The following is an 11,673-nucleotide window of genomic DNA, read 5'->3' on the forward strand; positions in this document are numbered from 1 at the left end:
AAGAAAAAAAAATCCATATTTTTAACAAAATAATTTTATGCCTTTTATTTAATTTACTATGTATTTAACAAGACTATTGCATTTCTATTAAAAAAATTTGCTTAAAACACGCGGGAAACGAAACTGCAGCCCACCTTTACTCCCGAGTTGGAAGCCCACCCAGAAGTAAAGGTGGGCTGCAGTTTCGTGGCCCGCCAAAAAAACCTTTACTCCCGGTGCTTATTACAACCAGGAGTAAAGGTTTACCTTTACTCCCGGTGCGTGTTACCAACCGGGAGTAAAGGTATACCTTTAGTCCCGGTTGGTAACACACACCGGGAGTAAAGGACCTTTACTTCTCGGTGGGGGATGGCACCGGGAGTAAAGGGGCGTGGCATATATATACCAGTGCCATCTTCTTCCTTGCGTTCTTCACTGATTCCTCTCCCCTTGTGCCCATGCCACTCGGCCCGCCACACCGAGGACGCCGCCGCCACCCCGCCCGACGTCGGTCGTCGCCACCGCATCGCCTGCGTCCACGGTCCCCACGCCACCCCGCGCGCCGATGACCTCTCCTCCATTCCCAAGGTACGCTGCTTGCTCCATTCCATCTCCAGAGGCTACACCATGACCAACAGATCGATGATGAGGAGCACGCTGTGCTTGCTCCGATCCTATTCCATCTCCATGCATGAAACACATGTTTTAGGCAAGTTCACTCATGGTAACCGTACGTACTGTTGTTCATGTTTTCTTTTCCTACGTGCATGCTCCTCTATTGATACAGTAGCTACTGAAATTAAACTTTGGTTGTCACTTTGGTTTGCATACGTACGTACGTCAACAAATGTGTGTATCAATCACAAACCCAAACATATACTTAACTAATTTTCATGGCACGTCGCACACGGCGTTCAGACGGGCATTATTCTCTGTCGCGCTAACTATTATAAGAAAGAAAGCGCCAAAGGAATAGAAAAAAATTCCAGTGTATACGCGCCATCTATAAGCGCCATGCGTTTCTATGTATAAGCGCCATGCGTTTCTATGTATACGGCGGAGCACCGCCGCCCTCGTTCGCCCTAGGGTTTATACGGTGGAGCACCGCCGCCCTCGTTCGCCCTAGGGTTTATACGGCGGAGCACCGCCGCCCTCGTTCGCTCTAGGGTTTAGGGTTTATACGGCGGAGCACCGCCACCCTCGTTCGCCCTAGGGTTTAGGGTTCCGCCGCCCTCGTTCGATCATTTTTGGTGGGTGAAGGTTGGTTTGCAGGTGGTTGTGGATGATATAGCTGAGTCTATGAAGGATGTAGCAGATGAAGTGGTTGAGAGTGTGCTTGAAAATACAGTTATGGAGATGGCGAGGGATATGGCATGCGAGGTGTGTTTTGAAGAGGATGCTCCCGATGTTTGGGAGTTCCAACACCAAGGGTCGACTTGATGTCTATTTTTTATCGATGTAACGTGTGTTGTTGTATTTGTTGTAAATTTGGCGTGTTGTTGTGAACCTCTTCGAGGGTTCCAATAATTGTAAACATTATTTGGAGCTGTTTACTCGACGAGTCAGGATGCAGTGCGATTTTGTTGTCACTTTGGTTTGCAGCAACGCCCCCCTTTTCTTTTAGGCGAGGCTCATCGTTTATTGTTCTCAGAAACTTGACGCGCAACGATGCCCCCTTTCTTTCAGGCGAGGCTCGCTATTTTCCGTTTAATAAAACCTAATGCGTAGCAACGCCCCCCTTTTGTTTCAGGCGGGACCGCCGTCAAAACCTACTCGCTTTCTGATTTTTTTTATCATACAAACCAACCTTCACCCGTCAAAACCTACTCGTTTAGGGTTTAGGGTTTATACGGCGGAGCACCGCCGCCCTAGAATTGCGTCTGTGACCGAGGGGCAAGATTTAATAATGCATATTGTTCGTAGATTTTACGCATGTAAGCAAAGATTTGACGTACTATATATTGGTTTTGTTTTTTGAAGCTAGATGGCCGACCCGAGAAACATGGATGAGGAGGAGTTGATGATGAATTTGATCAACACTGGCACTCAAGAGGATGCAGATGACGGGAGTCAGTACTTAGCTCTTGAACAAAATGAGCAACAACATATTGGCCAAGTATATATTTTTTATTATTAGCTATATATATTATCATATGTCTTATGTGTGCTCATGACATTAAAAATAATGTTTATGTTTTGTAGCCCTCTGGATCAACATCAACAACTACAACGAAGAGTAAAAATGTTCGAGGTCCCAAAAAGCCATTGGAGGGCCGCTTCATCATCTCGGAGTTCAATGTGGATACAGGCGAACCAGGGGGCCAAATAAAATGAAATTCGTGCACCACTGTGGTTACCTTGTACGGGACCGGCTCCCGATCAGTACCCGTGAATGGAAGAAGAAGACCAATGCTCCTCATATCAGTTTTGTCTCCGATCGTGACAAGACGTTAATTTGGAAAGATGTCTTGGTACATTTCACGCTCCAAACAGATGGTTATGATGATATAATAGATGGTGATGAATTGAAGGAGCGAGTTAGGGATTGGGCAATGAAGAAGATGGCCACCCAGTTTCAGACTTAGAAGAAACACCTATACACGACGTATGTCAAGAAGAACATAGCACCAGATTTTACTGTCCTAGGCCCGATCTCAAAGCAGAGGCCTTATTGGGATGAGTTTGTATAGTACAAGACGTCGGAAGAGGGTGTGAGTCGGGTGATAAAGAACCAACGTAATGCCCAACAGAAGATATACCACCATAACTTGGGATCATGTGGCTACCCGACTGCCATTAAGAAGTGGAACAAAATAGAAGCAGACCTTCTTACCAAGGGTATCACACCAGAATCACTCGAGTGGGGAGAGCATGCAAAGAATTGGTTTTTCGCTCATGGGGGAACACTGGACCAGGAGACAGGGAAGTGTGTTTATGGCGCAAGACTACAAGAAGCAGCAAAAAGATTGTTTTATGCTCAGAGAGCTACTGCTAGTGGTGCGTTCAGGCCCAACAGAGAGAAGGATGAGCTAACATACGCCATCGGGACTATTGAACATGGTGGCCGAACTAGAGGCAAAGGAAGTGTCTCATGGGAGCATGGATTCCCTCAGGATAGACCTTCCTACAGAAGCCACTAGAGAAAGAACGAAGAAGAGGCACAACGGCTCCAGAGGTTGGAGGAAGCGGTGCGTGAAGCATAGGAGCGGGAAAAAACCTTGAAGCGAGAATGCAGGAGAAAATCAGAATGCAAGTGCAAATAGCAGTGAGTGCAAGCAAGCAGGCATCAGAGCCAGGAATCAACATTAGCCAATCAGTTCAGTTGAAAAGCAGTTGCACTTCCACGGAGATACCAAATCAAGGGGACACAGGACTGCGCTTCCCTGTGGATGACGTCACTGAACCTTGTACATCGTGTGAGCTACACATTCCGAAGGGGAATTCCACAATCAAGGTGGCTATCGGTCTTGTTAATCCTATCGACCGAACCAGGACACCAAGGATTCATGGGAATATAATCCAAGAAGGATATGCTACCATCTCGGTAGATAAAGCTGAAAAAGGTTTTAGTGATTTGCCTCTTGACATTCCTGGAGGTGATGGCGAGAAGACTCTAGGAGAAGCAGAGAAGACATTCATTCTATGGCACAAGCTCTACATCATCATTCCCGGGATGTCGGCTCCACCTCCTCCTGAACTACCTCACCGTAGGTGCGGATGAAAACACTACATCATTAATTTATATTGGCTTAAATAATTAACAATCTACTCATAATAATATGTCATTCCTTTTTTTAGCAGATCCTCCCCCAACCTAAATCCAACTGTTCAATCGCCAGATCATCATAGTGCTCTATACGATGACATTGTGTTGGAAGGCGAGGCCGCATCCACACCATCTCCAAGGAGGTCTCCAACGCCACAGCCGCCACCTCCAAGGAGGTCTCCAACGCCGCTGCCACCACCTCCAAGGAGGTCTCCAACGCCTCCCCCACCCCCGCCTACCAAGAAGACAAGTGCTAGCAAGAGGCCAGCCCCACAAACGAAGAACCAGTCCCCACCGGCAAAGAAAGCCACCGTGAAACCAAGGGCTATTCCCAAAATAATATCTGAAGAGAAGGAAGAAGGAACTGATGCATATAAAAAAGATATGTCCAGATTCTATGACAAACTTAAAAAGAATCAAGAAGCAAGGAGAAACCTGGAGAAACCGTACTTCTTCGAAGCTCCAGATATTCTAAGAAAAAAGGTGGCTTCTTACCAGCAACAACAGCGGGAATCTCGTAAGCCGTCCAAATCAACGTTAACGGACTATGACCGCACTCTCACCAAGTCAATTGAGGCGGCACAGAAAAAGAAGCGGGCAGGGAAAGGAGTTGCCCAACTCGGACAACAATCGCACCAATCAGTCCCCCCGCTAGTTGTTGGTAATGAATATGGTTCGAATTTAGGATTAATGCATCAGGCAAATATACCTCCGGATGTCGATTTGGATCACCTTTGTGAATTTATTGATGAGACTGGTCTCGACCTTTACCAGATGTTTGGTGATGGAAACATTGAGAGTGCGACGGAGGTTGATATTTGGAAGAAAAAATTCATACTAGGCCAGAGTCTATACAACCCTCAAGCCTTATCTGATCTGGAGACGCAAATGTACCTGCTAAATAAGTGGTACATGCAGGCGTCTACCGGTGAAGACTTCTGCGTTGGTGTCAGAATTAGAGACGAACATTGGTTCCGTGGCGATGATGTTATGTATGTTGACTTTGCAGAATTTCATCAACTATGCCACCTGACCTCTCTGGACAAAGTTATCATTAGCTGCTATTGCCTGTAAGTAATAATTCTTTCGATCTATTATTAAACTCATCATATGTGTGTATATGCATATAAATTATCCTAACAAGTACTATATATATATGCAGATTTATAATGACAGAGCTCAGAAAGGAAGGCTACAATGAAATTGGTTTTGTTGATCCCCATATAGTATTCAAAGACCCAGTTACTCCGAAGACTAATTGGAAGTCTGAGTCAGAGAGTAACCTCATGAACTTCTTAGTGAACCAACGCCACAAGAAGGATATACTCTTTCCCTACAACTTCAAGTGAGTGTTAATAATGTCGATCATCCTTAATGGCTCATATGTTGATTCTAGTTAATTAATGAGTGTTATGCGTTATATCCTATAAACATATGCAGCAATTACTGGATATTGATGGACATCGATCTGGTGAAAAGTCACTTGATAATCTATGACTCGATGAGAAAACCACAACAAGACTACCAAGATATGATAGATATTATCCAGAGGTAATTTCGGTATCTCTAGCAACTATATATACACACAAACATGATGATTAACTATATCTGATGACGTGGCAATTTTTTTATTGGGCAGTGTTTGGAAAACCTTTATTGAGAAGCAACACATGGGAAAATGCAAAGCGCCACTGAATGTAATCCCTTTGAAAGTAAGTCCCCTAAATCGCATCATCTTTATTAATTAAACATATAGCTTTCACCGGATCACCAGATTGGATGACAAATCTTTTTCTCGTAAAGTGGTGTCTGAGGCAGGAACAGGGGAACAACTACTGTGGTTACTATGTTTGCAAGTTTATCAAGGTGGTCTCCTAAAGAACTCCTACAGAGAGACTCAAAGTACGTTAAAAATACACTATATATTCATTTAATTATTATTATTGATTGTGTTACTATGTCTTTATATATATATATATACATATATTAATTTATTTTCCTTTAATTCAAACCTGTAGGCTCGATGGTTGGAGGAAAAGGTCATACGGCAAGACCAAATCAAAGCAATTCAAGAGTCTATAGCCGGATTTTTTAATGAGCAGGTCATCGATTCCAAGGGCGAGTTCTACTTCGACCCAACACTGCCATGGAAGCCAAGCTAGAGGATGAGAGGAAACTTGTTATATCACAACAACTGTAATGCAATCTTTTGTAATATACGCACATGAAATAATATAATGTAAAATACACACACACACACACACACATATATATATATATATATATATATATATATATATATATATATATTTCTATGCTTGAATTGTGTGATTTAATACGTTCATTGTGCTTGAACCGAAACATACTATACGCGCGTATAAATGTATAATTAGCAGCATACAATACGACTTCGAAAACCTATTTTGAAAAGAAAACAAAAAAATGAAAAGAAAAGAAAAAAGAAAAAAAACCTTTAGTCCCGGTTCGTATTACCAACCGAGACTAAAGGTGTCGGCCATCGTGGCTTGTCAGGAGGCACCTTTAGTCCCGGTTGGTATTACCCACCGGGACTAAAGGTCCTCCTTTAGTTCCGGTTTCTGACCCGGGACTAAAGGATTCCCCTTTAGTCCCGGATGCTTGCTCCCGGGTGGAGAACCGGGACTAGAGGGGGTTCCCCACCAAGAGTAAAGCTCTGTTCTCTACCAGTGGCAGGCAGCCAGGGGCTAGGGCGTCATCCAAACAGGCCCTAGATTTAGCGTTTTTTTCATGTTTCAATTTATTTTATATAATTCTATAGTATATAAGATGAAGAAGAAGAAAAGACATGATTTTTTCACTCCGTCTTTGAAAGCTACCTTTCAATCCAAAAATGGATGAGGAAGAGACGAAAAAAGGAAACTAGAAGAAGAGGTTTTTTTTTCAACGAACGGCATATACAAGGCTGTGCCAGTTTGTATTGACGGATCATAGAATAAAAACTGGAATTAGCTTGGCCTAGATTTGACAGGCTGTCCCCACAAAAGCACCGAAACCCCTTTGTCCCTAGTGCCACTGGCATGCCGTATGTAATGAAAGAGAGCAAATACACATCTACAACCTCTATCCATAAATAAATACAATTATAAGATTTATGCAAGTCAAACTAATTTAATTTCAGAAATACTATACAACACACGTGTGTTTTATCACCAAAAAACACATGGATTTTAGTCCACCGGATTGTTGCCTCGGTTTGTCTGCGTCGTCCGATCTACGCCCGTCAGTGCGCTTTCTTATCGCGCAGCAGTGCACCAGCACCGGCCAGGGGACCCATGACGCGACGCGAACGGGCAGCACACGTGTATTTGCGACGCAGCAGTGCACCAGCACACGTGTATTTCTTATCCACGAAACCATCCCCTCTGTATTTTGTTCTTCCATAGAAAAAAAATATTTTCTGTGATATGTGGATCTGTGATCTTGTGATTGTCTTAAGGTAGAAGAAGGCTAGAAGTAGAAGAAGGATGAAGGCTGTTGGATCTTAATCTTATGGTGCAAAAAAATTCATGTGTTAGAATTGTATAAAACATATGGTTGTGCAGTAGACAGACTCTTTAATTTTAACTAAATCTATAATATATAATATTAATGTTTATGTCACCAACTAAATTTACTATAAAAATATATTGTATAATTAATTTAATAATATCATAAATGTTAGTGCTTTTGTATAACTTTGATCAAACTTTAAAACGTTTGATTTCTTGAAAAGTAAGAATAATTGCATCTTCTTAGGACGAAGGAAATATCTATCTATCTAAAAGATGAAACATGATACATTGTATGGTGCCAATATATCTATATCTATAACAACACATCCACGCACAAAAGTGTATTTTCTCTAATTTATTTTATCATCTCTATATCTATATCTATATCTATATCTATATCCATATCCATATTTGTATTGTATCTGCGAGAATTTTTTTTTGTTACTTTCACCTGAATCTGTGTCTCCCCACTCTCATGTGCATAAAAGTTGTAAGTTTTATGGAGACATGATAAGATTGAGATAAGCACACCTTAATTAATTAGTTTGTTACTGTCTCAACCAAACTCACGATCCATACTCATATGAATTAAGAATAATAGCTCGTGTTAATTCATAGTAATAAAGAGCTCGATCAGTTCTAAGATAAGATATAACGACGTATTACCTATGTGTGGTCACAACTCACAACCTACGAACACGATTGCCAGTATATATGTAAATAAACAAAGCAAAGATATTGTTAGTGATGGCGATGAAGCTTGACGCGCACAGCTCAGTTGCGTGCTGACTGACACGCCCGCCCGCGCGCGGCGGCCAGCCATGACCATGACACGACGCCACTAACCCAAAGCTCCGTCCTGTGTATTATTGTTCGCCGTACGTACGTGTGCCAGCAAATAAACAAGCAAACAAACTGGTTTCATTTCCAGTCGATCACCCCGGCGTCCAGTGCAGCTGCGCTCGCTCGCGAGGAAGAAAGCAAGCGCCACCGCCACCGCCACTCCACTCCACTCCCGCTCTAGCTATTTATACCCCCCGTGCGTCTCCTTTAGCGTCCTCCAGCCCACCTTCACTAGCATAGGCGGCATAGCTACAGTACTAGTCTATCCTACAGCGGCTGCCTGCTACAGAACTAGTCTACTCTAGCTCTACACTCTACTCGCAGCGCGCGACATCGTCGCCATCGGAAGCGGCAGAGCCGCTAGCACCGATCGATCAGATCAGCAGCAGCGCCGGCCGGTCGATCATGCTGCCCTCGCTGCGGTACCTGGCCGGCACCGCGGGCCCGAGCGGCTTCGGCTCGCGGACGACCGCCGAGGAGGCCACGGCGGCCGGCGACCTCCGCCACATCACCGCCATCATCACGGGCGCGACGTCGGGGATCGGGGCGGAGACGGCGAGCGTGCTGGCGCGGCGCGGCGCGCGCCTGGTGCTGCCGGCGCGGAGCCTCAAGGCCGCCGAGGAGGCCCGCGCGCGGGTCCGCGCCGAGTGCCCGGGCGCCGACGTCGCCGTGCTACCGCTCGACCTCAGCTCGCTCGCCTCCGTGCGCCGCTTCGTCAAACGGTTCCTCGACCTCGGCCTCCCGCTCAACCTCCTCGTGTACGAATGCTGCTGCTGCATCCATCACCACAAACTCGATCCCTCCTCCATGGTCGGCTGCTAACATATATAAAATCCATGCAGCAACAACGCCGGCAAGTACGCCGACCGCTTCGCCGTGTCGGAGGACGGCGTGGAGATGACCTTCGCCACCAACTACCTAGGCCACTTCCTGCTCACCCGGCTGCTGCTGGACAAGATGGCGGAGACGGCGCGGGACACCGGCGTCGAGGGACGCATCGTCAACGTCTCCTCCACCATCCACAGCTGGTTCCCCGGCGACGACGACGCACTCGGCTACCTCGACCGCGTCACCCGCAGGAAGATGTGCGTGCCGTGCAGTGCTCTGTTCCCCCCGTCATCTGAAGCTAGCTAGCTGTATATTCGATCATCAGCTCTGACTGACTTGGCTGGCTGGCCTCACCAATGCAACAGACCGTATGATCCGACGAGGGCCTACGCGCTGTCCAAGCTCGCCAACGTCCTGCACACCAGAGCGCTCGCCGACCAGCTCAGGGAGATGAGCGCCAACGTCACGGCCAACTGCGTCCACCCCGGTATCGTCAGGACCCGCCTCATCCGCGACAGAGACGGCCTCATCACCAGTACGCCGCCTTCTCTTCTCTCTTCATGACCTTTCTTCCTGAGCAGAGCAATTGTTGGTTCCATTGTTGACGAAGACGATCTCATGTCATGCATGCTTGCTCACTGCAGACACAGTCTTCTTCTTGGCGTCCAAGCTCCTCAAGACGATTCCTCAGGTCAGTTCACTACTCCACTTCACCACTCACCAGTCATCTGATGATCATTCAGTCTGCCCTGTTATATATGCTACTCTGTTCCGTTCCATGCGTCTGTCTGAGCCCTGAAACAAAGCCTGGTTCTTCATTCAGGCAGCTGCGACGACGTGCTACGTGGCGGTGCACCCGGCAGTGGCCGGAGTGTCAGGGAAGTACTTCGCCGACTGCAACGAGGCCTCGCCGTCCAGGCTGGGCGCCAGCAGCGAGGAGGCCTCCAGGCTCTGGACCTTCTCTGAGACCATAACGGCAGAGAAGGTTCAGAAGAGTATCCATGTTGTCAGCACTGGATTATTCCGGCTCCAAGCTCATAGCTCTAACGCAGACCGCGCCATGGCGCTCGCGGTGTAGGAGCCTCGAGATCTGCAAGTTTTGATCGCTGCCGATGTGCCCCTGATGAGATCACACATCCTGAAACATGGAGAAGTAGTACTAGAATGAAGTAAGCTAGTGATATATACAGAATAAAACAGAAGAAAAGCCATAGTAGTGTATGCCTTACATAAATATACTCCAGTGTAGCTTTATGCCTGCCTGTAAATATATAGCCGTATGTATACATACAAGTATATGCTAGTCTGTAATTGGTATTGCCATCTGCAGCTGCAACAGTTGAAGCATGGGTTTTTCTCCTCCATTGAAGCTTTTGGTTTGCACTGTTCAAGACAAAGATGCACCTCAGCACAGTTTTCCCTTCCGTCCATGTGTTGCACTTGCACTAGATTAGATTACACTAGATCAATGTTTTCAACTCCACTAACCAAGGACAATGATTTCATCCATGGCACTAGATACTCTCCCTTTGGCCCCTTGCAGTAGTGGGCTTCACTATTCGCACGTCATCTCTAATCATGCGTGGCATTAGCATCATATAGATAGGTTGTTTGTAGCTGAAGAAAAAGGGACCATGGATTTGGTTCTCAACCACAACAGGAGCAGCTTGCTGAATTTTCTATCGCGCCATGCACGGCGGCAGCACGGGTGAAGAAAGGTAGCAGCAAAGGAAGGAAAGAACAAAGAAGGTTAAACATGCATGCTTGCAACTCAAGCTCCACTATAGGTCTACTGCCAATTTGGCAATAGTTGACTAGGAGGGGCTCATGGCACTACTACTAAGGCGATTACTGTTCACACATGATCTATTAGGTAGAGGATTATAAAATGATGGACTGGGAAGACTCATTGTACCTCTAACTAGTTGTTAAACACCCCCTCTTTATGTTCCACTAAGAGGAAAGCCTCTTTCTAGGTAACCCTAACACATCAGGAGATAGAAGAATTAAGTTGGACACTTGCAAGCAAGCAATCATCCCTTGATTCCTTGCATCATAAAAAAAGTCACTTTCTACCAATAAGTACACAACTAAACCTACTAGATGTACTTAAAATCAAGTGATTGGCATGATTTAGGATATCATTAGCAGGAGATTGGGCTCATGATGGCAGCAAAAACTGTTGATGATTAGCTGAAAGGCACAGAAGATTCCTGTGCCATAACGGGACAACTTAATAATGCACCGCCTTTCACAGAAGTGCCAAATCCCAAATGGTTCGGTTTGAAATGGCTAATGATGTATGAATGAATAGATAGATCAGTAGCTCTAGCTGGATTAGGATGGACCATAATTTAGTCCCACTATTTGAATCAAGCAGTTTAATGAAGACAATGATCTCTATCAACTAAAATTCACAACCTATCTGATGGACCACTTTGTTAACCAGTGCAATAGCTCTAAAGAATGACCTCCCTCGTGCTTGGCACGGCACGGCACCCATATGACAAATTTTGGTTTCTTGCTAGGCATTATCTGCATCAAAAGAATACATCTTAAAGGCATCACAACCGTTTCATTTTTTTTCTGTTGATTTTACCAGTGTCTGTAACATCATGTTAACGGATCTTCTCAAAAGGAAATTAAATGTGGGTTAAATTATTAATGCGCATCTATTTTCTATATGTAACAAGATTAGGCTATTTTCCTTACTGAACATTATCTGAC

General features: G+C 45.3%; 1 protein-coding gene across 1 annotated transcript; it reads left to right on the plus strand.

Moving 5' to 3' along the window:
- The first annotated feature begins 8,238 nt into the window (after positions 1-8,238).
- On the plus strand, positions 8,239-10,308 carry LOC136521854 (short-chain dehydrogenase TIC 32 B, chloroplastic-like). Its single transcript, XM_066515615.1, has 5 exons — positions 8,239-8,876; positions 8,961-9,203; positions 9,312-9,481; positions 9,591-9,637; positions 9,770-10,308. The coding sequence occupies exons 1-5, from the start codon at positions 8,524-8,526 to the stop codon at positions 10,022-10,024; spliced, it is 1,068 nt and encodes a 355-aa protein (XP_066371712.1). The 5' UTR covers positions 8,239-8,523; the 3' UTR covers positions 10,025-10,308.
- The last annotated feature ends 1,365 nt before the right edge of the window (positions 10,309-11,673 follow it).

This window comes from Miscanthus floridulus, chromosome 18, assembly GCF_019320115.1.
Source record: "Miscanthus floridulus cultivar M001 chromosome 18, ASM1932011v1, whole genome shotgun sequence".
NCBI classification, from domain to species: domain Eukaryota; kingdom Viridiplantae; phylum Streptophyta; class Magnoliopsida; order Poales; family Poaceae; genus Miscanthus; species Miscanthus floridulus.

Coding starts and splice junctions, on each gene's coding strand:
- LOC136521854 (XM_066515615.1), top strand. CDS start 8,524: ATGCTGCCCTCGCTGCGGTACCTGGCCGGCACCGCGGGCCCGAGCGGC. Junction 8,877..8,960: donor CTCCCGCTCAACCTCCTCGT/GTACGAATGCTG, acceptor AAATCCATGCAG/CAACAACGCCGGCAAGTACG. Junction 9,482..9,590: donor CAGAGACGGCCTCATCACCA/GTACGCCGCCTT, acceptor TGCTCACTGCAG/ACACAGTCTTCTTCTTGGCG.